Source organism: Apaloderma vittatum, unplaced genomic scaffold (assembly GCF_000703405.1).
Source record: "Apaloderma vittatum isolate BGI_N311 unplaced genomic scaffold, ASM70340v1 scaffold10599, whole genome shotgun sequence".
In the NCBI taxonomy this organism is placed as follows: domain Eukaryota; kingdom Metazoa; phylum Chordata; class Aves; order Trogoniformes; family Trogonidae; genus Apaloderma; species Apaloderma vittatum.
In genome coordinates, this window is record NW_009736984.1 from 10,982 (window position 1) to 37,874 (window position 26,893).

Consider the following 26,893-nt stretch of genomic DNA (forward strand, 5'->3'; position numbering starts at 1 on the left):
AGCTACGTGTTTGTGGTTTTCCTTGCTGTGTGGATGATGTGGTTTTCAGATGCTTTGTAACACATTGCTTTTAGTGGACTATTAAGAATTCAGTATCTTGTCCCATTAAGTAATTTTTTTCCTGAGGCTTATATTTTGACATTTCTACATTAGTGACAATTGGGGAAGTTACCTCTTTGGAGTTATCCTGGTGACAAACTACTTAAAAATATGAATGCAGCTCTCAGAACCTGAGGTGTAACTCCCAGATATGAATCTACAGTTTGCCATTTGTAATCGTTTTACTGTAACCAAAAGATTTCTGTTCTTATCAGAATACACTTCATGTGATTTATAGAGGGTTTGACTCCGCAAATATGAGCATAAAACTTCCTTATACTGATACCTTGCTGTATACGGAGTCTCTTGGCTCAGTCCTGGGATACTTCAAAGACACAACAGATGAGATCAGCATACAGTATTCTTCAGCCTGTTTGTCACAGCTCTCCTCCTGTCTTCCACAATGAATTACACTCAGCTGTTTTATCTCCTTTTTGTAAAAAAATATATGGAAGAAAAATTTAAACCTCAATATTTCTAGCCTGACATTTGAAATATGGAGGTACGTTTTTCATTTTAAATCAGTTTGCCCAACTGCCTTCATCTTCCTGTGTTTTCTTAAGTGACAGAGTAGAGAAAATGTATTGGAATTACCAAATCACATTCACAAATTAGTCCCATTTTGAGACTCAGCTTCTTAACAGCAATGTGCCTCTGTAGGGTACACTTATCTTCCGAGACCATGGCTGGCCAGGAAATGTCTGATTTATAAAATGTTTTGGTTTCTTGCCATGTTGATAGGTGTGCATGGTTTTGATATTGAAAAAGTTTTTCGATATCAGGCAACCCAGACTGTGGAGAGTGCATGTATAGTTTGAATCAGAAGGGAATTCTGATGTGGTTCAACAGGTAAATTATAGCTGATGGGACAATAACATTCGACAATCTAATCTGTGTGAAGTGAAAGAACTTTGCTAATGTGTTGTGCCATTTAAATAACATTAACTGAATATCACATCAAATCTTCTTTTCAAAGCAGTTTCAAATTTGAGCACTTGACCTCATACTGTTTTCCTTCATAGGGATGCAGGTGCTGGAGTGGAATGGCATCCCCTTGACTGGGAAAACTTATGAAGAAGTCCAGAACATTATCATTCAACAGAGTGGGGAAGCAGAAATATGTGTAAGACTGTGAGTTTTTCCCCATCTTTCTGTTTCCATTTTTTTGGCTTTTCATGGCTTTTGTTTTGTTTTGTTTTGTTTTTGTAAATTTACAGTTGTTAAGGTGGAACCTTTGTTACCGTTAAACATCGATGTAGCAATTAGCAAGAGTTCACTGTGAACGTTGGAGGTCTGTTCGTTCTTTTTTTCTTTCTAAAGTCCTAGGGAAAAATAAGCGGAGGCAGATGTTAGTAATTATGCTAATGATATCTCCATTGTCAGGCCACGACCGTCTCTCATTGGTACACTTAAAAATCACCGAATTTACTGGGGTTAGGAAAAGACCTTAATTTAGCCCTTACTTGACTTTTACTGAAATCTGTATCCTGTAGATGGAAGTCATTAGAGCATCATGAGTAATGTATAAACTTGCATTCAACCCATTAAAGATTTCACCTTAAAAGAACCATTTCTTCTCAGCTCTTTAACAGCATTGCAAATATGTATCAGCTAAGAAGGGGCCATGCTTGGGAGCTGTTTTCTGTCATGAACCACTATTCATTTATCTACTTAATACAATAATGAGGGTATGAGGAAAGAGTTTCTTTTGTCTCAGGCTTCTCATCGCATTCTTTAGGGACCTGAACATGCTCTCGGACTCTGAGAACCCCCAGCACCTGGAGCTGCATGAGCCAGTAAAGGCAGGTGAGCGACAACCTGTTTCTTTGATATTGTAGGACCAGATAGCAGCTGAAAATTGGATGTGGTGTAAGCTAGGATATTAGCATTGTAAGCTCAGGTGTTATATCCCAAATCTCACCATAGGCAGAAAGAGGACCACACTTTATCTAAAAAGCCAAGCATTTATTGATGTTTGTTATTATTAGCTCAGTTCAATCCATACCGACATGGCTGACACTATCTAATTAATCCAGAGGAAATTTCAGTAACAATACGCAGCTAACACTTGCTATCCAGGAAAAAACCCCCACTAGCTACCCCTTCATCTCTGCATGCCACAGAAAACTGTGGCCTAATGGCTCCACCTTAGCAACTACGCCAGGACCTGTGGGCAGAGCTTTCACTCGGGGCATTGCCGCGAGGTGACAGCGTCCTGAGGAATTTGCTGGAAGAGGATGATGTTGGTGGGGACAGTTTTTGATTCCGCCTTGCTAGGAGGGGGGTGGTGTTGATAATTCTTTCCTCTTCACTTCGGGACCTGCCTGGGGCCTTTCTTATGTTTTCTAGCATGCCTTGCTCTTTCCTCACCAGTCAGCAGCTCTGCACTGCATATTACTTGGCTGGGTATCATACACATTACATGTGATATATTCTTGTTCTTTGTTCCTTCTGTTGTGCCTAAAATTTATTTTGGCCGACATCAGTGTCAGTAACTGACCAGCAAGTTACTGATATCCCTTGGGCCTCGGCTATCATCGTGTGCCCAAACCTTGCAGCACTCTGCTCTTACCACAGCTTGGCAAACCTATAAACTGCATTATTAATCCAGAGTCAGAAGTACTTCAATCTACAAGGTGCAATTACTGTTGTGCCTATATATATCAAAATTTTTAAGAAAATGCATTTTACCATACAATTTTACAAGATGAAATGTAACTTAGACAAATAAAGGTCATAGCCATCTGCTCTTTAGAAAATTACTATTGCAGCCGACAAACTAAAGCAGAGCTCCTAGAAATCTGGAGCAGGTCTAAATAACACACAAGTCCTAAAGCCTATGTTAGTTTAATACAAAGCTTTGTGTTAGTAACAATAACACAGTATTCATTAGGATACAGGGATGCAATAAGAAGTACTTTGTGTGAAGTTTTATTACATGACTTCTAAGATGGCAGTGCTTTTGGGGAGAATTCCCTTCTGTCCAATCAGTACCATGACTGCAGCTTCCAGTCATGGTATTAATCATGTAACTTTGAACCAATGTCCACAATCTTACTAGTAAAGAAGCCCTTCAGCAAGCTCAGTGCAGATTAAAAGTGTTTCACTGAGCGTTTCCTGAGTCTGTTCTGAGTTCTGTGGTTTTGTGGCTGCTCATTTATCAATCAATACACAAGTTACCTGGATTAAATCCTCCATTTTCTGACATGTAACTCTTCCCATCTGTTAATATCCTTACCACCAAGCTATCTTTTGTTGAAAGCAGATGTTATTGATACTAATTAAAAGCGAACACCGAATCTGACAGTTTAGGCAGGGCTATCTACTTTTTCTTACTGAGCAGATTATAAACATCAAAAGCATTCATAGACACTGAAATTGGGTTTTGAAATAAGATAAACAACATTTTTATTAAAAGGGAAAATTGAAAATGAAAAAGAAGTAAAACTAAATTCCCCCATTCTTGCAGTCATGTTTCCTTCTAGTCCAGCAATCTTCTGGTGGTTTCTGAATTGGAACAACTCTGTAGAGTCCCTTCTGGGTGCCAAGCCATATCTTTCTTGCCATCACCTTTGAGGTCTTGCAGACTGTTTGTGCTTTGGAAAGGAATAATCTCCATTTCCTCTAGAAATGTATTTCTAGAAGAAATACCTAGCAGGAAGGATAAGGCTAATATATTGCCTTAAACTTCTCATAATTCTGAGAAACTGGGAAGCAAGATGAGCCTAGTATCCTTTTAATTCTATACACTTTAAGGCACATATAAAACTCACTTGACCTCATTTTTCTATTCAATGGAGATTGCCATCAGCAAAGACTAAATTCTCCCTACTGATTCCCAGGCAGCAGGGAGGGCCGTCAGACACCTACCGCAGATGCCTCGCACAGATGTGTGCAATAAGGGAAGATGAATCAGGATTGTTACTCTTCATTTGTTTTCGTTTTATTTTGCTTTGATTTATTTGTGGTGCTAAAATTTTGAGCTCCTCTTCTCTTTACTTTTGTGTAAATTACCTAAGGAGAATTCAGTTTTGATGAATGTCTAGTTCATTTTTTTTTTACAAAAAGTTTTGATGAAAACTTCTTACAACAAAGTCCAGATACTTGGTGAAACTGGACCAGTTCCAAACAGGACCAGTTAGCACTGGTCTAAAAAAACTGTAATGTGCTCCAGTATGATACAGTGTGATCAGCAAGACCTATTTTTCTTCAGCGAGAGAATAGCCTTCTCAGAAAGCTTGTGAGGTGCATAACACTAATTGACAGAGTGTTGGGCATAAAAACTGGAACTGGAATATTGATGTGGTGGGGGAGATGTCTATTTTTTGTAGGTTGCTTTCTGCATCTTAAAAGTATACAAGCAGATGATGTGAAAACCTGTAAAGATCATTATCCTGTCCCTGTACCGATCCTTATCCTGTCCCTGTACCATGGCAGGATGGATTTGACTGTGTTAGCAATTATCAATACAGACCTCTCTTACTTTAATCCAGTAGATAAAGCAAAGTCCCCGGGAGTTGATCCCAAGCAGCTGGCTGCAGAGCTCCAGAAGGTTTCTCTGCAGCAGTCGCCTCTGGTTGCTTCCTCGGGCGTGGAAAAAGGATCTCATGGTCACTCTGGAACCGCTTCTGCCACCTCCAGCGCCGTTCCCAGCCCTGGTCAGCCTGGCTCACCCTCAGTGAGCAAAAAGCGGCACAGCAGCAAGGCAAGAAACTTCTGTTATGTGGCAATAACATTTTGATGACTAGAAGGAATCACCTATTTGTCTTCTTTAGTGTAGAAAGAAATCACAGCACATATTGATGAATTCCATGACAGTGATGAGTATTACTGTTAAGAGACAGAATTTGGACACAAGGAAAGGAGATTATGTGATTTATCCATGGTCATAAAAGATTGGGCCCTCTGAAAATAGAGTCAAACTTAAAATTACTGATTTAAAAAAAAATCATTGCCTTTTTCATTCTTTGTTGCTGTTCCTTTTTAAGTGCATCCTACATGATGGCAAGGTACTAGTTCTGGAGAAGCTGTTGTTACTACCAAGACCATGATTTCACTCTTTGTACTAAGCTACTGTTTGTATTAATGATTATAGCAATATTAAGCATTTCTCTGAAATTTACCATTGAAATGTGTTTTGGCACTAACTCCTGTGAACTTGTTAAATGTAACTTCTCATTTTTTTGCCACATTCTGTCCATGTCTCAGCAGAACGTCTTTCTCTTTGTGCATCGACCTGCACACCTGGAAAGGGTAGAGTGTGAATTTAGTAGCATTTTTTCACAGTTGAAACTGAAAACTAGATCATAAAGTCATCTGTAACATTTTTGCGTTTTGTGTCACAAAAGTTAACACCTGAGGTGAAAATCAGTCCTGCGAAGATTGCTTTTGCTTAAGCAATTTGCAAGATATCTAGAGCTGACTGCTATCTGAGTACCCAGCTTCTCGCTGTCTTACTGTTGGAAGCAAAGCTTCACATTGCAAAAAAAAGAAAGGTGCTTTATAGATAGATATTTCTCTGTATCTTTATTCCTTCTTGGGACTGTCAGGTTGTTGTCATCTTTGTACTTTTGTGCTGTTGAAGCTGTGACTGTGATATGAACTCCAAACGCATTAGGTACTGTGCAAACCAAAACCAGCAAATGGTGCCTGCTCGTTTTAGACAGATCTTCCGTGTGATTACATAACCTTTATGTGAGAGGAAACACAAAAATCTCTTTCATCCAGCATTTTAGAAAAACTGGAAATATATTTACTGATAAGTTTAGCTTAGATATTAATTCTGCATCGCCACAATTCACACAGACATTTTATGAACTAAGTCAGGTCTATGATGTACAAGTTAAAAAAAAAAATGTGTCAAGATTTACTGCACCTAGCTTCAGGGATCTGGCACAATTGCCTAATCACCAGGTAAATGATTGATTTCATTACAGCTTACTCTGAATATCGCATGCATCTACATATGTGCTAGTTTGGTATGTACTTTATGTTTACCACTGAGAAAAATGCACTTCTGAAATATAATTCCTGAGCTTGCCTGAAACCTAGCACAGCACTACACGGCAAGGAGAGGGCAGGGCTCTTTGTGCAGTTGTCACTATCTGCAGTGGAACCCCTGTCATTTGGTTAAGTGAATCACACAAATAGAATATGGAGATTCAGAAATCCTTGACATGCAGTGTGTCCTGGAGAGGTGCCTCTCTCTGCCCACATGAGAGGACTGGGTTCCCAGCTTTGGCGCTCTAGCAGGTCACCTAAAGTTAGATACATAAATTTCATTTCCTGCTTCACAGAGGATTTAGTAATCTTTTACAAAAGTTCAGCTGGAGGCTTATAAAGATGAAACAAATAATTATTAAAACTAATGCCTTTATGTAGGGGATGCAAAAGTCAAAACTAATCAGGTAAATTCTTTAAAAATTCTTTGCTTATTTCTGAAAATCACATTGCGAGGAATTTCTTTCATAACAACCATAGCTCTTGTTGACTTGTACAGTTTCTGTTCACTGACTGCAGGCCAAGTTTATAAGGGTGTTGAGCTCTGTTAGAAGTGAAAGCTACAGCTCCTCCCTTCTGGAACTGCTCTTTGCCTTGGGCTGACAGCATTTCTAGGCAGGCTGCAGCCTTGCCAAAGTATCATGACAGACTAAATATCCAGACTACATAGGTCTTCTTTCTGTGACTGTTCTTATTTTTAGCAAGTAATTTTTTCTTTTTCCCCTAAGCTTTTTTATAGAATATATGCTCCAGAAATGTTGTAGGGGCCTCTTTGATATTCTGCAGTATCGAGTCTCTTGTATTTAGTGCATTGTCCCATTCCTACAGAGAGTGATAGTGCATAGCATCCCAGCCTGGCTTTAATGAGTTTCACATCACGGTAGTGACAACCTTCCCCAGCACGTACCATGGCATTACAGAACACCAGCTCTTACACAGGGCGTTTGAGTGCCTGCAGGGAGTATCAAAAGAAATTAGAATGAAATTAGTTCAGCCGTCACAGGAGGGATTTAACCTGTGGGAGCCTCGAACTGGCTATGTCCTGTGCAGACCTGTTTCTTTTGTAATGTAAATACATGATCATTCTATGGTGCAGTTTATATCCAGGGTATAAATGCCGTATAAAAACATTTAATTGTCTTTGTATCTTGAAGAATGGGTTTTTCTTCTAAATCCTCAGCTCCTTTAGCTCCTAGAGAAGTCAGCAGTGAAATACTTTTCCTTGCTTTCTAATTAAACCTCACTGAGGCCCTGATAAAGAAAGATAATTAGTTGCATCTCTGCTTTTCAGTCCAGGTTTGACTTCATAGTTGGCCCAGCTCTGAGCTGGAGTTTGGACCAGATGACCTTGAGAGGTCTCTTTCAGCCTAAATTACTCATGTTTCTTTGAAATATTTGGGTAGTTCTTCATAATCAGTTTTAAATCAGCTGACATCAGAGAAAAAACAAAATATTTAGTATGTTGAATCATAGCCATGTAAATGAATACAGAGATTTAACAATGATATGGAAACGTAAAAATACACATATATTTTTTACAGACAAGCAGGCAAAAGCAAAGTAACTGCACAGCTCAAAGGAACCCCACTTTAACCACCCTTGGAAGTCCCCACGCGCATTTGACCTGTCCATTCCATTTTCTCTGATCTACTTTTACAGTACCTGTACTAATACTTGCTGTGTTACATAATATTTGGAGTGAACAAGCTCATTATTTCTGGTATTCAAACTCTTGAATAATGCCCAGGTAGGTCTTTGGTTTTGACAATAGGAGTGAAATTCTCTCTTTGAGTATTCTTGCAAGGACCAAGTAAGTTTTAGGACTAGTTTGCTATCAATCTAAAATATAATTTAAGATTCAGAACATTTTGTAATCGATGACCTATTTTAGCTGCTAGAGGGATTATACTTCTTTAAAAGCTTTTTAAGGTACCAAGAAAAGCTGATTTAAAAATTTTCCATGAGGAATTAGTTCTGAGAGGTGCATTAATTTCAAAAAATTATTTTTTGATAAAGCTTGTGTTCATAAATAAGGTGAAGCTGTTAACCAAAAAAAAAAATAAGGGAACAAAAGACAGTGTATACAAATATATATTACAGGCATGTTTGGGCTGTTTTTCTCCCACATTTTCATTGCCTTGGTGTTTGGCTGGGATTTTTACTGGTTAATTCTGGTCTACAGATCTAGGTGTTCCTTCAGCACCAGTCTGAAAAGGCTTTATTTGAAGGCAAGAGTAGTTTGAAAGGGGTAGTGCCTCACCTTAACTTCATGCTCTTGTCCTGGAGATGGGGATTCTGCATTGACCTGATTAAAAACAATTCATATTCAACATCCTGACAATATCTCTTATGGAGGTTTTTTTTGTAGGGTACGGCAACACAAATGAGACAGATGTGTTTTCCTTTTAGTAAAAGAAATCTTAGCTACTCAGAATAATATGTCAGGCTGCTCATCACATCTGGAAAAAAAGGAAAAGATGACGTCCAGATCAGTATTCCTTGCTTGAATGATGCCTTCCAGATTAGAGGTAGGTCCAGGTAGGCTCAAGGACACCTCCGTTTAACAGAACAACATATTTCTGAGAGTCCAGGATTTGAAGCAAATGGTATTATTATTTTCCAGCTACTAACAAATAGTAGGGAAGAAAAGAGAAGGATAAAAAAGACACAGAGTATTTCATTACTTTTGTCAGCAACCTAGGGAACCTCAGCAATAGAGAACAGAAGGAAACAGGAATGATTATACGGCATTGTACAGAGGAAGATAGAAAATTTAAATTTCATGTCATGGAAAGTGTGTGGAGGAATTTGAAGATGAAGTGGTATAACTGAATTGACCAGAAAACACAGAATAAAAAATAATAAAAAAGTAATATATGAGATGCCTTGCAATTGTGAAATCCACTTACACACATCGCTCAGATTCAGTCCCATTCTTTCTACTCCTTCTACCCACTTTCATCTAAACTCAATTTGAACTAGTGTAACCTTTGCCTTTCAATAGAAATACGGCTGTGTTGCACCTGACATTCCATTTGGTTTTGCTTTGCAACATCCACTTTTGTTAGGCAGGGTTAATGCTATATGTCTTTTTTCCCCATGCCTCTCTGTGTGACCAGACTGCTCAGACTGTACAGGCTTTGGTGTCAAGTTGTCTGATTCTGTACTTGCACGAATGCTGATCAAAATGACTGGGCTGGACTTTCGGTGCTCTTACAATAGCATAGCTATTTGTTTTGAGCACACAAAACATTTTTTAAAAAATATGTGACAATGCAGCAGTATAAACAACACCTGCTAAGAAAAGTTGACTTTGAAAATCTATTATTTCATATATACGTATGTGTATATTTATGAGTGTGTGACTATGTATTTATTTATGTATTTTAATCTGGCAGCCCACGGAAACTACAAAGTCTGCTTCCCATCCAATCATGGGAGAAATTCAGGTAAATATGTAGTTTTTGAAGTATAACTTTTTGTTACCACTGGCAACATTTTTCTAATGAACAAATTTGCAGAAAACAATTTCCATTAAGGGATTCTTTATTCAACTCCAGCCTCCTGAAATGTCACAAATGTCAGTGCTTCATTTTTTTCCTCTGTCTTTAATGTTGGCTTGTAAAATAAGAAGGGAAGAATGGAAATTGCTGCTGTTCCCTGGGGAAAATGTAGTGAAATTCATTCTCGTCTTTAATATTTGGGCAGTTATTGCACTTTACTTCAGAAATTCCCAAACTCTCCACAGTTAAGCAAGGACTGCTGTGGAATGTGCAGTGTATTTATTTCCATACAATGCCAAGTTTGTGGTTATCTCTTATGTAAACTGGCTTTACTGTATCTTTGTTAGTATAGTGGAACATGGAGTGGCAGAATAAATGAAGCCTAACTTCCTTTAGATTTCTTTCTTCTTTTCCTTAATTAATCCCTCTCTTCTATACTTGTCCTAAGGGTCTTTCCATAGTAGTACAACATCCTTCCTGGGCTTGGGGTCCAGTTAGTCAGAATTTGTGAAATTCCTGCTCAAGAAGCTGGCTATTGCTCAGAATAATATCAAGGGTTCAACTTTCATCTGCTTTGAACAATATAGGCAGACTTTGAAAGCAAAATTCGTTTCAAGATCCAACATAATTAGCATCTCATTCTAGTCAGGAAAGACAGAGACAGAAACTTCTGAAATTTCCAGCCAAAGCAAATGTTTAAGACTCATTTTACTCAATGGATTTAGGAGAGGTATTGAAACATTTAGGAAATGAAAATAATAAATAATCTCGATATGTTTTAATGAATTCTCTAGCTTCAAATCAACTATGACAAACACCTTGGCAACCTTATCATCCACATTCTTCAGGCAAGAAACCTTGCTCCCAGAGACAACAATGGCTATTCAGACCCCTTTGTTAAAGTTTATCTTCTTCCAGGGAGAGGGTAAGTGTAAGAAAAATTTTAACCTGAACTTTCTTTTAATTTGGGTTTGTTACAGAACTGAGAGTTATTGTTATAGAAGATCCAGGCGCAATACCTGATCCTTTTGCTAGGAGAACATGCGTATTTTTCTAATGATCTCAGGGGCTTCATGGTCATTCCTGTAGATGTAATATGTCTTTTCATGTTTCCATTTAAAAATTCTAATATATGCAAAAATATGTATCAAAAAGACAACAGACTTTACTGAAATGTACTAAATGTATGTAGTACCTTCTGTAATATAGAAACCTACATGTTAAGATTAACATGGAATGGTTGCTTCAGCTCAAGACATTCTGAATTTGGGACAGATTAGCAACATGTAGAATTACAGTATCTGAAGTAAATTTATGGTTGCAGTATAATATCAAAGGTGAGAAATACTAGATAGAAAATGTTCATTCCATGTGATTTATTTTTTTTTAACGATTTTTTTTTTTAAGAGCTAAGATGTAGCTTTAGAATTCTGGTAGTTTTATATCTAATGACCACACAAATCACTAATCATTTTTTCACAGACCATTTTTTTTTTAGACTGTAATTAGAAATAACTCATTAGTGTTTCCTTTAAAAGATATGTTTCTGCACTAGCAATATTATAACTCTTTTTGTGCCCTAGAGTTGCAGAATATCATATGTATGCATAAGTATACATGGTTATAACAATCCTGGTGGCTTCAGTGCCACAATAGAGGTATCTAAAATTGAGATGATGGATCAGACTTTAGATTGCAAAGTCAAATTCCTAAAAGACTCTTAAGCTAGGACTATGTAACTAAAAAATCTCTGTTTCTGTTCTATTCAAAGTAATAGGAAAGTGGGTGTTGAGGTCACAGCTGAGCATTGGGCATATGGGCAAGCACCGCAAAAAGCAGATAAATGGTGCAATTAAATAAAGGTGTGCATATCCTTTTGCAGCTTGCTCATTCCAGCCATACAACATTTAATATTGTTCAGTGTCACTGGGCCAAAAACTATTACTGAGTACAGTGTGAACAGGTCCTAAATCTTGAGCTTTCTTTAATGTACCTAAGAGTCTTGTAAAGTGCTTGTCGAATTGAACTTACTGGGAATTTTGCAGATACATTCACTGATGTAGAAATAAGACTTGAACTAGAGACACTTTTATCTTGCAGAGTTCTAAGCCATATTCCATTATAGATTTAAACTTGCTACCATGTTATGACGAATTTGAATTTTAGTTTTGTTTGATTTCACTATTTTTAAACATGGCAATGTTACAGTTCTGCACCTAACTTGGGGCTTTAGGGAACAGTGAAAATGAAGAACTACTCAAAAGTGCAAAACTTGTATCTGAAAGCAGAAACTTGAATTGCTACTGAATATCTTCCATCTGTAGTTCACTAGACTACTTATTCTTCTTAATGCCTGTATTTCCTTTGATTCTGATACTAGAAACTACCCATTATTCACATGTTTTCTTTCATCTCTGTTCTTATTTTCTGTTACACTGCTTCCGATGTGTTCCTAACTCTGTAAATGCTGGGTATGCAGACAAGTAATGGTCGTCCAAAATGCAAGGTAGAGTGTAATATCTTCCAATTTTATTTTTTTCACTTTTGTGTGCATGCATAATATTAGCCTGTGCATTGAAGTTCTCATGCAATAGAATTGCAACATGATTTTACTGTTCATTCTCTAATGAATCCCATTTCCAAGTCAGAAAAGATCTGGAAACTAGTAATTAATGCTTCTCAATGCAGTAATGTTCTAAAGCTAAATTTTGATGAGAAATAAAATTTCTTCTGAAGTCTGGAAGAATTTAGTTCAGTGATATCTAAAAATTCATTCTCACTCACTGAAAGCTGCAAAATAATTAACTGTGAACTTGTATCAAGATTTTGAATGGTGTTACTGCCAAGAGAAAGAGGCACTCTTTGGAAATGAAATGGGATGTTTTTCTCTATATACCTTGCACAGTGTATAAGCATTAAAGCAAGGTATAATTCTAGATAATTTTCCAGCTGGCTTTAAAACTGCTTAACAACATAAATGGATATTTATGGTAAACAAAGTTGTTTTTTTAGTTATTGAAATTACTAGTGCTTTGTAAGCCCTGGAGTTGGAAACGTAAGGCAAAACTCCATTCTCAAGATAGACTATCAGCCTAGGCTGAGTACATGAATAGTAATAGTAAATAATAGTAGTAATAGTAAATACAGAATAGTAATTTAGCCCAAATTCTAAATTTGTTTAAAAGTAGAAGCCTGACCAAACAAGTCAATAGATGAATTTCAATAAACAGATCTTCTCAATTATGTTTGTTTCTTCATTAATAAAATCATTTAAAGAATATATTTAGAGCAGCTGCATATAAAATATGGCATTTATTATACTTTTTTCTTTGTATTAAGGAAACATAGAGGAATGATAAAGAGTAATGCAGTTTGTATCTTTTCACACAGCATACTCTGTGAGTTTCAAGTGCAACATTTTATACTAGGTATAGACTGGTTTAATAAGTGTATTTTATTAAAGCACCTACATCTGTTAATCACAATTGTTGGGTGGAAGATGCATTAGTGGTGTGAACTTGATGTATTTGCCAGGTCATTCAAAGGTCAAGAACCCTTCAGCTGTGATCCAGCTTAGCCTGGGCCTGCACCTCCTTAAAAGTGGTCACGGTCTCCTCTTTCCCTCTGCAATAGATCCAATCCATAGGTTACATCAATGTAGGCTATCACCACCCTTACCAGTTTAGATCCAGATACTCCATGGACTTCACTGGAAATACTCCAGAGTTACCATGTTAACACGTTTACCTTCTGTCACTGCCAGCTCTGAAACTCAGCACTACATGAATCATCTTCTCACTTATTTCTGAAGAGAACCAGAAACTTTGAAAAGGTGATAAAATAAAATTGCTAAACGAAATCCATGGAAGGAAAGGGAATGTCTGGGTGTCATTTTCTTGACTGAGTGCACAAAGGGTCCTTTCCTACTTCAAAAAGACGAAAGTATATCAATTACGTAAACCAGTAGACCATATGACATTTAGACGAGCCTGAACTGTGTAATACTATCCTGGCTTGGTTGAGATAAGAAGTGAGTTACTCTGGATATAGGAGGAGTTTGGGTATGTTAATATTTCATTAATAGTTGATCAGAATAGACATTCATGTGAAGAGTACTGTGAACCCAGCCCAACTGTGACTTGCCTGTGTTCCATGACTACATATGTGTCAGTCAAATCTCATTAATACTTTGACTGATGGGGATGCTACTCTCAGATCAGAGAGTGGGGAAAAAATGCTGCTGAGGTGCTCAAAAAAAAATTAAGTGCATTACCAAATAGGATTTGCCATTAAAATCTAGTTTTCAGAAGGATTCAGGCTTTGTATTTCAGCTTTCCTTCCAAGATATACAAAGAAATAACTTTCTGTGAGTTTTTTTTCTCATAAGCTCTTGGTCCTCATAGATTTTAATTCATCTTTTTCTTAGTGACATGCAACAAAAAAAGAGCTCTCCTTTCCCCCTCTCCAAAAAAACCCCACAAAACCCATTGTATGCTGTGGCTGAAAGAACTGATTGAACTGTAGAGAGCTGCTGCTTTTTTCTCATAAGCAGAGGTGGACTGATGCTTTGTTTCACAGGTCCCAATGCCATTCACATTTTTCAGTGAACTGGAAGACAGTGTATAGCATGTTCTGGAATAAAATAAATAAAGCTTCATAGAATGACTAGAGCAAAAAGTAAGAACAACAATAACTGCAAGTTCCTTTCATTAAAGGATACTAGTCTAGTAGGCAGCTTGGATAGGGCCACCTCATTTGTGGAAATAAGGCCACTATTCCACTCTAGAATAATTAGAGGTGAGCATTGCACAGTAGAACTGAATTTGTAGAGTAAAACTGCTGGTGCTGAAGACCCAACATTGACATGTATGTGTTAGTAAAGCACATGTGTCTTTCACATAACCTTAACTCAGACCTGCTTCGATCTGGTGCTATGCATGTACACCATTAATGACTAGCTGATTAAATAAGTCCCTGGAGTGCATCTTCAGAGTTGATCTCATATGAAAGGAATCTAGTTCATTAATTCTGAGACCATACCACAGTGTGAACCAAAACACAGTTCAATCAAGACAGAAGTGAGAATCAGGAGAGCAGCACACTATCAAAAATTAATGTAGGGGAAACATAAAAGAGTTTAATAGGGCAGATACGGGTCATTCTGGGCCATTTGGCTTTCGTGCTGGTGAACAACCCCGGGCACATTTAATTTAGTGATAGATACAGCATGTGAGTCCTTTAATGTATAGCAGGTTTGAATAGAAGACAAAGGGCAGTTGACTTCCAGAGTGGCAAAATAAGATTCTTTACCTTATATGTTGTTGAGTTTTCAATGTATTAAAAGCTTCTCATGTTCTCCTACCCGGTTCTTTTGAGATATGCATTAAAATGTATATTAAATTAAAATTGGAAAGGAAGCAAATCTGACATCTAAGCTCACAGTGCTAGATGAAACCATATTCTGTTAAAGGTTAATGTATTGCTTTCTCCATGCTCAGGAAATAGAGTACAATAGAAAGCACTATCTATTACATAACAGATTATGCAGCCAAACTTTTTGTTCTTGGCTATTGATAAAAACAGTCATGGACTTGATGCATTTTTATGTTTGTTTCCAGTGTAGTTAGAGGTATAGGCGTAGAACAAGATCAATAAGAAGTTAGTGTTTCTATCATTAACAGGATATTAATAACCCCATGGCATTCATTAAATATTCTTGTGACATGGCAATCCTGTAATTAGAGACTGCAGCCCATAAATATAATGGATTCATGCTACTTTTAAATTGCTAATAGGAAGATGGTCTCGGAAAAGTAATCAATGCATTATCACTTCAACTTAAAATCAGAACCCAACACCTACAATGAGAGAACAAAGCATGTGTTTACCGATGCTTTGTGTCAAAACAGTTGAAGGCAGAATAGCCTGCTGAAGAGAGAAAAGAATATGTTTTAAAAGAGCATATCAGGAAAGTATACTAAAGAAAATATCCCGAAGGCTGTCATTGTCCTCTTGTAACCCTGAGTTGTTGCAGAAATGGGAGATGCAGTTCTTTTCTTCTTCTGGTTTTTGGTTTGTGGGTGTTTTTTTCGCATTAGAACTGAAAGAAACAAAAGATAGCTAATGTAATGTTTCCTTCCTTTGTTCAAATCCAGTGCTGAGTACAAGCGGAGAACTAAGTACATACAGAAAAGCTTGAATCCCGAGTGGAATCAAACGGTCATTTACAAAAATATCTCCATGGAGCAGGTGCGTGACTGGTAGTACTGTTCAGTGCAATTTGCTGCTTTGTTATGTGTATGGTCTGCAGTGCTACTGGCACTTCGGTAAACCTCTGTCAAATCTTGCCAAATTTAGGGGAAATTTGAAAATATTTCCTTGTCTCTGATAATGCTTACTATGTCAATACTGTTCTTGTCATTTCTGCTCATAAAAATGGTAAATTCAGGGGATTACACTGATAGTCATGTCATAAGTACAGATGTGGCAATTAAATTATAATGGAATACGGGGAGGCAATAAGTTAAGACATAAGTTTCTGAATAGATGCAGAAATCACTGTCACTCTTCATTCCAAAAGCCATGAAAGCTCAGAAAAAAAACAGATTCTACCATTTTCCTATTCAAAAATACTTGTAAAATGTAGAGATACATTTTTTAGATTCAGCAGCAATTTCCAGCAGTGGGCTGAAAGTATGAATCATCTACAAAAAATCCCAGAAGATATTTAATTTCCTTGTTATAGAAAGATTTAACTCACATCTGGAAAAGAAGTCTGTGGAAGCCTTCTTTGTTTCTTGATGGCTTCCTAACTCTAACTGACCTGCAGAGTTAATTGAGGCAACATGAAGCAATTGAGTTCTCTTTTTCTCCATCTCTGCTTTCAGAGGGACATTTTACCATTTGAAAAAGGCATAATGACCAAAATGATGTATCAGTCCATTTGTTTAAATTATGAAGTATTATGAAGGATAATGGATCTACACACAGTCCTCAATCTTTTTGCCTTTCTTAGTGTTTTGTTCTTGATATGTTCAACTTCATTTTTCAAGGCCATTTAATCTTTTAGTACTTCTTAAGAAAGCCTAGAATAACCAGACTCTTTAGTGAATAGATTTCCTAATGCCTTTAATATACTTCGCCAACATAACACCAAGACCTAAATATTATATTCCCAACTTAAAACGTTGTTATTCATTACTGTTCATTGAGAGGAATGTAGATTAAGATATTGCATTTTTCATGGAGCAAAACTCTTCCCACAATGAGACTTGCATGGTTGCTCATGCAATCTACACATCTGAACTTGACAGGGAGTAGCTCACATTTACTTCAGAGGTCCCCTGTTGTAGGTAGTGATTATGGATTGCTGGGTTTTGCATGTGTTTCCCTGTAGGCTTGCATAAATGGTAGCTCATCAACAGTGAAGGTGCCGGGAAAAAAAAAACCAAACAGTGATGTTTGTCTAACTGCTATATAAACCCTGGGTATTCTGGGTTTTGTGAAAAGATATGGTAAATCTTAGCAATATTTCCAAACTGAGCTTTCCATCTAAGAAAGGCTCTTCAGTTTACTTAATTTGCGTTCAGGTTCTGCTGTGACATTTCACAGAGCCATAATTAAGAGCTCTTGGGAGCTGGACATTCAGTGGTTGTTTGGTGATTTTAAATTGCATAATGAACTTAGTCTAGAATTTCTTGGGCAGAGATTTTTATGACAGAAAATCTCCTAATATCTTTGATACCAGTTTTTTGACTATTATTTAATGAAATTTGCCCTTAGGTCACATGTTGAATTCTTTGAGCTTTTGCTTTCTATTTGCAAATCTCCTCCTTTTCCCCTCCTCTGAGACTGTTGTGCAGTGCTTATGATCATTAGTGTGTAAGCTTCGTTGTAGCACCATGTATGTTACATATTTTGTCCTTTTATCACGTAGAAGTGTGTGCACTTCCACACCTTTCCATGGCTTCTATCTAGTGTTAAGATACTGGTGTGATTATTCTCCTATAAAAGTCAATGCCCTGGCTTAGACAATATGCAGTAAATCACCAAATAATTCCATGCCGGTGGTAAGTGCCCTCTACAGTTTGAAGAACTATCACCATGCAATAGTGTATTATTTGCACTCATTATCCTCACAAATGGATATTTCAAAATAGTTAGGAATGTTATAAAGAGTAGAAGACAATAATTGTGATGGACTGAGAATAAGTGTTCTGATCACCAAACAGGCAAAACTGAATGATACCTTAGCTATATAGAGTTAGCAGTCATATCGTAACATATATTCATGAATCTTTATAAATATCGTTTCCTCAAAGAAGTATTTCCTTTCCCTATATCAAAGCATGGGTTGCTTGCTGACAGCAAATAAGTATTATTTAATATTTCCTAATGTAGTCTTTTTAACATCACTGTCTAGACTTCAACTCGCTGTACAATTTTTCATTTTATTTCTCTTTCATAACCTAGCTGAAATTAAAGTGAAAATAATTATGGGGAAAAGATCACTCTTTGAAATGAAACAGACTTTTTCAAGGTCGGCCTTTTATCACGTAGCAAATTCTACTTTGACAGTTGGAGAAAAATAAATTAAACTGTGGGTGTTTAGTAATTTAAGGGTTTTTTTAAGTAATAAAGCGAAGAAAATTACAAGTTGAGAGGAAGGCCAAGTACACACATTACATATATTGTATAATAACTGCTAACTCAACTCATAGCATGGAAAATGGCATTTGAAGGATTTAAGGAGAACATGGTAAAAGATGTGAGTTCTGTTGCTGGTCAGGCTGTTGGTGTGATGAATGACCACAATATAAGGTGTGGCTTTCTTTGCCTCAATTTCTTACTTTCTAGAATGGAAAATAAAAGTATTTCCTCAAATGTTGGATGTAATTCCTCAAAGCAAATAGCTTTTGCTATAGCTCATATCCATAAATTGAAGCTAATATTTTTACAAAAAGTAGTATTTTCAAAGTCTTTGAGTGATGTAGGAGCTTATGTCTTCTTTCCAAAAATAAGAAAAGCTTTCTTTTGAATTAATAAGGTGTTGGTACTTAGATCATACTTAATATCTTGGACAAGGGAAATTAATCTTCGGAGTGACCTAGCAGAAGTCTTTTTGTCCTCCCAAGTACAACAATATAGAAAAGAGTATGATAAAATGTTAAAATATGAATATAAACACAAATAAGTGTAATGCGTGTTTTAATATATCTTCATTTCTGCTCATCAAATATTGTGATTGAAACAGCAATCGTTTATACTATTTCTGAAGTAATTATAGGAATTTACATTCTACATAAGAAAAAAACAAACTGCAATGCAATTGTTTCTTTCCTCATTCAAATCCTTCATGATATGTATTAAATATTTGAAGTGATGCATATTTAGTTATACAGACCTACATTGTTCATAAAAAAGACACAGTGATCTCCAGACATCTAAAACAAGAAGCAAACACTTCTGTGTGTGAGGTGCTGACTATGTCTTCCATAAAAGAAAATATACTCACATTGGCTGTTTCTGGATATTCTTTCATTTTTTTTTTAATGATGCTGTGTTCACAGCAGCCTAAAGCTAACGCTAATATGCTTTTAGGTGAGTTTGTATTTTTTTAATTGTTTTTATATATTTATTAGTATTTTAAATTTTCTACAAAGCAAAGGCTGAAATAAGTTGAAGCTTAGTAACGCTTTTTTCACAATATGATTGGAATTCAGATGAGGTTCCCAACATGTGTTAGCTGCTATCCTACCTTTACCAACATTTTCTTGATTTCCTATCGATACATTGCCCACTTGCAGAAAGCCATGGTCAGATGGATAAGGAGGTTCTGCAATCCAGTGTTGGTGTCAGTTAAATTTCTGTCGGTGATCTGACCTTTTGGCTTCACAACCTAAAAGAGTATGATATAAGGCAGAGCCCTACTTTGCTGTGATGGTATAATGGCTGCTTTTAAAATCACTAGCCACTGAGTGTTCTTTTGCTTCAGCAGTGCTACGTAAATATATCTTCAGAAAAGCAAATTTTCCTCTTCTTTGAAACTCATTTCATGCACTCTGCCTAATAAAGCTCTTTGGATGGTTTTTCTTTGTCATAATATTTTATAAAAGCTTTATTAAACTAAGAGGCTTAAAATAGATATCTCAAAGAAATGTAGAGTATTGCAAGTTTTCAGCAGTTTTATTATCATACTAATGTGAAGAACCCAGCAAAGTAGGGTTGCAGTTACTTGAAAATCTTCTCTATTTTTCCCTTTCCACCAAAAATCCTGCAAATCTTAGGGTTATTTGGTTTTTGTTTTTTTCTTTCCTGAGTCTATACATTCTTCTCTCTGTCCTTGCACAGTCATCACTTGAAACAAGAAAACTTGTCCACCCAAAATAGCAACAATTGACCCAATACATTTCTGAGAAGTATTTATGCTATTCCTCTATTTTTAAAGGGTAAAAATACATATACTTAGTATAGCATCTAGCAGGAAATTGTGTCAAGCTAAAAGTAGCATGGACTGGTGGCTACTCAACTCATTTTTTTCAGGTAGTTTTTCACATTGCAGTTTCAATACTGTTTTGGACCAGCAAAGAAGAGGAATTTTATTCAGTCAAAAAACCAGCTTTACAAATACTCTGTATAGGATGTTCAAAAGAGAATTTTTTTATTCAACTTTTCACTTAATTTTTGCAGGATATTTTTGAAAAGAATGTTTGGGAAGAATATTGACTAGTTATTTAGGAATAAACTAGACAGAGATTAAAAAATTGCTCTCCTATATTTATTTTGAAAGCTTAGCTTTCAAGCCATGTTTTTGCCTCCCTAAAGTGTACATTGATGCTAAAAATAGTACAATTCCCCTTTGTGTAGGTTTTCCAGGATATCCTGATTTAAACTCGTTTTTCAAAGACACTGCCTTTTCATAGTTGCTAGTTTTTCTAAAGTTAGCTGGGAGCAGAAGATACTCTGATTAGATGAAATTATTATTTAAAAGCAAAGCAATTTAAAGTTATTAAGAACTGTCTGGATCTGTGTTGCATTGAACCCAGGGGCAGCAGAAGTAAATAGCAAACAGTATTTTTCTTGAAAGTACATACCACATGTGCAGTAAATGGTATAGCTTACGATTTTTGAACAATGGCTCAATTCTTTGTTGCTGCTTGGTCCCAAGCAGCCAGTTAATTTTCAGTGACTGTCACATTGCCTCTGTTAGGATGATGACTTCAATTATCACATAAGATTTCTGGTTTTGACCTATTTTATTCAAGTATGTGAAAAGAGTCCTGTTTTCCTTAGTTATGCTTGGAAGTGTCCAAAAAATTTTTCACTTGTAACTTAGCCTGACTTTGTGGACATCACATACCACCAGGATCTTCTCCTCTCTTTCAAGCAATATGAATTTATTACTGCCTCTCCAGCCACCTGCTAGCCTTCTGCCCCAGAACACATCACCGGTCATCAGACCTCTCCCCATCTGTCCCCACAGACCCTTGGAATAACACTCAGGTCAATCTTTCCAATGAGGTCAACTGCTTTGGTCAACAAGTTCTCTGTCTTGCACTATCTTGTCAAATAAAAAGCCTTGCTTCTTGCTGTAGCCTATAGGAAGAGAGCTAGACACAACTAGCATGCTTAACAAGGTCTGCAAGATAATGGATTTTGATGATTGTGACTAATACCTAACTTGTCGCGCATGTCTGGTTCACTTTCAGAGTCACATTGACTACATTGAATTCCAGGGATATTAAAGCTTTCACTGGTGAGACTGTGTAAATAGGATATTTAAAATAATACATTTTAAATTCAAACTCAAACACACTTTAGGCAAATGTTTGAGTTCAGACAACTGAGATCTGATGATGAGAAAAGCTGCAGAAGTACAAAAACGAGGCTTTAAAAATCAGTTTTGCTGTTGTAGTGGACACTCTACACAGTCAAAAACTACTTGTGGAAATTCCTAAAACAGGGCCAAGGACAAGCCTGTTTGTCTTGATAACAAATAATAGCTCCAAATTATTTTTCTGAGGTCAAGGTTGATGAGAGGACAAAAGCTGCCAAGCTGTCGTTATGAGAAAGAGTACAAGGAGAAGATAATTAATAGAAACCACCATAAAGGCTTGGTCCGAAGTTTATCATGGCAGTGGGGTTAATTATCTTTTGACTTAAATTGCAGCTGAAAAAGAAAACGCTGGAAGTGACTGTCTGGGATTATGATAGATTCTCCTCTAATGACTTCCTTGGTGAAGTGAGTATCTTATTCCTCCTCTCTAACCCTGACTAGTTAGAAAGCTGATTAACTGCATGCTGATATTTGGAGACTGTTCTCTTCTGAGGTTTATGTGTTAAGTAAAACCTTTTTTTACATCACAGTTTTACTGCTGACTTCATAACAAATGGTCATGATTTGTTTCATTCACACATGAAAGTTGCCTTCCCTTTGTCTTGATAAACTGTGGGTGACTTTGTTTAGGAGTCAATACAGTGTTACTTCACTGAAAAATAAGATTTTTTTTTAAGCTGAGAGAGTAATAGCCTTCACAGTAACTGAATGGGGAATTCTTATTTTGACTGCTAAGCTCTCTGCCTTGATTTTAGTATAACTTGGGAACGCTGAGAAGGTATCAGAGTTTGTAAATGATTAAAGGATTAATTTTTGCCATAAAGCCATCATTCAGCATATGCACATATATCTGCAAGTATGGGTGATTTGGTCTTGCTTGTCGAGGTCTCATTTTTAACAATACAAAAGAGTAATAGCACTACCAAATTATGACTGATGGCAAAATTCTGTTATTAATAATAAATGAGGTGAGTCGTCATTGGAAGAAGCATTCTCTGCCTTTTAAAAGCAAATAAACAAGCATGTGCATATAACACAGCTCCAGGAAGACCTTACTGTGGCCTTTCAATACTTAAAGGGGGCCTATAACAAAGATGGGGACAGTCTTTTCAGCAGGGCCCATAGCAATAGGATAAGGGGTAATGGTTTTAAACTAAAAGAGGGTACATTTACACTAAATTTTACAGTGAGAGAGGTGAAACACTGGAAGAGGTTGCCCGAAGAGGTTGCCCAAAGAGGCAATCAGGGTTTGATGAGTGGAAGTGAGTAGACATCTGGACATCAACAGTCACATGCTTGTATTCATTAGCTTTAGACTGTTTTTTCCTTGGTAAAAGGAACGCTTTGCTTCTGGCTCACAATAGTTTGGCTAGGAAAGGCTATACTGCTGCTTTAGTTAGGTGGGGATGAGGATATTAATGCTTACCCTAGTAGCTCATTACTCTTTATTTGCCTGTTGTGTGCAATAGCTAATAAATAATTGCTTACTCTTAATTTGCATTTATCCTATTTCTCTCTATGCAAGATCAAAGTCCAATGAAAGTGACAGAGCGAGAAGGTTACATGTGAATTGGAGTTTCAGTCCTAAGAATAAGAATCTAATATTGAATCTATATTATTAGTGAGTCAACTAGGAGAAGAACATTGACTGGGATATGCTGAAAGAGATAACAGAAGCAGGAAATACAACTGTAATGAGAGACTTGAATTACTTTCAGACAGACTAAACAAATGTCATATCTGGCTGTGAAGCAGAGAATTTTTAGATACCATTTGTGGCTCTTGCAAGAAATAGAGAAACAGCTGATTAGGGAGACCAAAGCAGGAAATGCAACCCTGGGTTGGGTTGTGAGCAATGCACAGGTTCTGTTTCAAAGCACTCCAGGCAAAGAGTGACTCTCTAACACCAGCCATTGGAAACTAGGAATTGGAATAATATACAGAGTAATTCATAGTATCTCTGCTTATTCTGCATTTGAACTTCGCACTCAGTTCAGCTCCAGTTCTCCTTTGTGCAACTACAAAACTGGGCAATCAATGCCACTATTTGAACAATTGCTAAAATAAATGTATAGGAAGCAGCTACATGATTACTTATTTCCTGCATGCTGCATCAGTATTCTTGAAGTCAGCACGTTTGTCCAAATGCAGGGCTTTACTGAATGTTTACATCGTTATTTATGAAATAGTTCTTTATGGAAAAGACTATACAGTATATTTTAGGGCCAGCATGTCCAGAGGGATCCTGCACCATAACATCAGATCTGAGATATCCAAATTGAGCCTCAAGGACCTGCTTGAATAGGGCCAGCACCACATGCATACCCCAGAAGTCATGTGGCACATCATGGCTCAAGTCCATGGAATGTGAACCCTCTTCTCCTACAAAGCAGAGCCCCCAGTCAAGCCAGGTTGTATACAACCTATGAAGCTAGAAGAAAAAAAGGAAAGATAAAAGGCTTGTAAGCCCCTCTAGAAACAATCTCTTGTGAAGAGATTTCCCCATCCTTAAACTTGAAGAGGCTTTCTTTTATTCATATCTTGTAAGGGATTGTTCCCCCAGGTAATTGCACACTTTGTCTAGTGGTTTTAACATTTCCCTACCTGACATTACTTTTATCCCTCTCACCTTGGAGCCAAATGCAAGGCTATTGTCTTTCATCCTAGACTCTGATGACTAGTACTTTACATCTCTTGGCCCTCTTGGTTGTAAGACCACTAAAGGAAGGAGGGTCTCTATTGGTCCCTATTGCTTCTTTTTCAAAAATATTTTAAAAAAAAAAATTCACAGAGCTCTTGCTAACAATACAAGTGGCATAGAGCAGATTTTAGCCCCAATGGGAGTTTTTTAGCCAAGTTGCTCATTTCATTTCTAACTTGCCATTGCATCTCCCATCTTTTTTTTTTTCCCAGTGAAGTTTTGTGGCCTATATGGCCTATTGAACTAAATGGCCTATTGAACTCTATTATTTTAGTGAAGTGCTGTTACAAATTCTGCAGACGTGGATTTTTTAAAGAATCCACAAGTACCAGTCTCATATTACTGAAAAGCTTATTAAAAACAAATACTGCGTTATTTGCCCCTTTATTAACATTGGCAAAAGGAAGAAAATAATACTGCCCAATTCTTCTATTAGAATATAGAATCATAGAATCACAGGATGTTCGGGGTTGGAAGGGACCTCGAAAGATCATCTAGTCCACCCCCCCTGCCAGAGCAGGATCCCCTAGGGCAGCCACACAGGTGGGTTTTGAAAGTCTCCAGAGAAGGAAACTCCACAACCTCTCTGGGCAGTCTGTTCCAGTGCTCCGTCTCCCTCACAGTAAAGAATTTTTTCTGTGTAGGGGCAGAATGACTAGATGTCTTTTTAGTCTAGCTTTGAAGCTATACTCACTACTATTTAAACTATCTAACAATCCTGGTATGGATCAGTGTCTAAGCTCATAGTCCTTACTGAGGTCCTTTTGAGAAGATATTAATTCAAGCACATCATTGTGCTAACAAATGTGGATTTTGGATCACAACTGGCTTATTTCAGGTGAGGTCAGAGGATACATGTCAACATACAGCCTTATATCCTTAACTTCTTACATTTGATTGCAAATTCTGGTAAAACAACTGTAGGCTCTTCTGCTGTACACAATCATCAGTAGATCAGATACAGTCTGTCTATTCAACTTATTTCTAGGTATTGATCGAGTTATCCAGCGTGTCTCAGCTTGACAACACTCCTAGGTGGTACCCTCTGAAAGAACAGAGTGAAAACATTGATCACGGGAAATCTCATTCTGGACAGAGTAGCCAGCAATCTCCAAAACCATCTGTCATCAAAAGCAGAAGTCATGGAATCTTCCCGGACCCCTCCAAGGGTAGGAATAACTTGGTGCCCCTGATATGAAATGTTTTCTCAGATTATGGGAAAGCCTTTCCTCTGTGTAAGTTCTAACAGAAAAATAAAATTACTGCTATGAAGTTTGTATACACTTCTATTAAAAAATTATCTCTGTGATTAATTCAATTTAAGCCAAGGCTTAATTTGGCTCAGTCAGTGCCATCCAGCTTACTGCATAATTTTGTCCTTAAAACAGCAATTTAAAAGCTCTATATGCTTTGTACGTCTAGTGTAAGTTCTGTCCCTTTTTCATTTTTCTGGTAGCCCTGGCCAGATTTAATGCATATTTAGCTTTCTATTTTTTATGCTCCTTAAATGTTCTATGGCATTTTTTCCTATGGAAATGTCACATTAATATTTTATAGAATAACAATTATGCTATAATAATGCATATGCATTTCCAGTCAGTGATAATGGGCTGCAGAACATCTCAATTGTATTGGAAATCAGTGGAGCCGATGCAGTAGAATTATGCTAGTGTTTACAAAAGTAGAATTGATCTCAGTGTCTCTTGCTCCAAGACTTCTTATCTCTACATTTTGCATTGTTTTTTTAATGCTAAGTACTTGGTGGCCAGTTGCTCACTTAAAACACAGTATATGTCATTTCAAAGCAAAAGCCTTCCCGAACACCATCCAGAGGAGTGCCTTAGTGATAAGACCCTACTCCACCTCCTCTCTATTTCTCTGTGTAACGTTTTGCTAGGGATTGGTGTCTATATAAGATCTGTATATAAATTAGAGGTTATTGTAGAAGCTAGTGTGCATTAGTCTGTGGTTTTGACCAGGACGTTCATCAGAATACAACTGCTTTCACTAGTTAAGTATTCAGTACTGGTGTAAGTGATGCAAGTCAGTCTCTACATACTAGAGAAGCAGAAAGTTTTATGCTACCCCATCATTCCGTCAGTGTGAACCAGCACAGAAGGCACAATTCACAGATGATGGAAACTCAATAATAAATTAATTAATTCCTTGGGCCAGGTAACAGTGGGCAGCTAGAAATGGTCCTTCATAAGCGTTTCCTAATCATGATATATTGTGAGACTTTGAATAGCATTACACAGCTTAATCTTTATTCCTTATTCTGAAATGCAGCCAGTTCTGAAAGGCCAGTCAAGATAAATAAAATGCAATTTTTTGTTTAATAAATGCAACAATTGTGCTTCTTCGTTTTCTTGGTAGACATGCAGGTGCCCACCATTGAGAAATCCCATAGCAGTCCAGGGAGCTCCAAGTCTTCCTCTGAAGGACATCTACGCTCCCATGGTCCATCTCGCAGCCAAAGCAAAACCAGCGTCACTCAAACTCACCTTGAAGACGCTGGGGCAGCAATCGCCGCTGCTGAAGCAGCTGTCCAACAGCTTCGCCTTCAACCAAGTAAAAGACGCAAATAAATTCCTCAGCATGGCAGCTTAATGTTCATCTGTTGCCTTTTTCCCTGCTGCCCTTCCCTTTTCGGCTGTTTTTTTCTGTTCTTGGCACACCGTGCTCACTCTGTTCAATGTCTCTCTTTGTGTGCCTGTGTGTGAATACATATAATTACAATATACTCTTGTATTT

At 37.1% G+C, this 26,893-nt stretch overlaps 1 protein-coding gene across 1 annotated transcript; it reads left to right on the forward strand.

The window, feature by feature from the left end:
• The first annotated feature begins 356 nt into the window (after positions 1-356).
• On the forward strand, positions 357-26,893 carry LOC104279779 (protein piccolo-like). The gene is made up of 11 exons (XM_009877179.1): positions 357-471; positions 1,122-1,230; positions 1,838-1,905; positions 4,593-4,804; positions 9,498-9,548; positions 10,397-10,527; positions 12,082-12,108; positions 15,758-15,851; positions 21,772-21,843; positions 25,128-25,308; positions 26,516-26,893. The coding sequence occupies exons 1-11, from the start codon at positions 357-359 to the stop codon at positions 26,725-26,727; spliced, it is 1,272 nt and encodes a 423-aa protein (XP_009875481.1). The 3' UTR covers positions 26,728-26,893.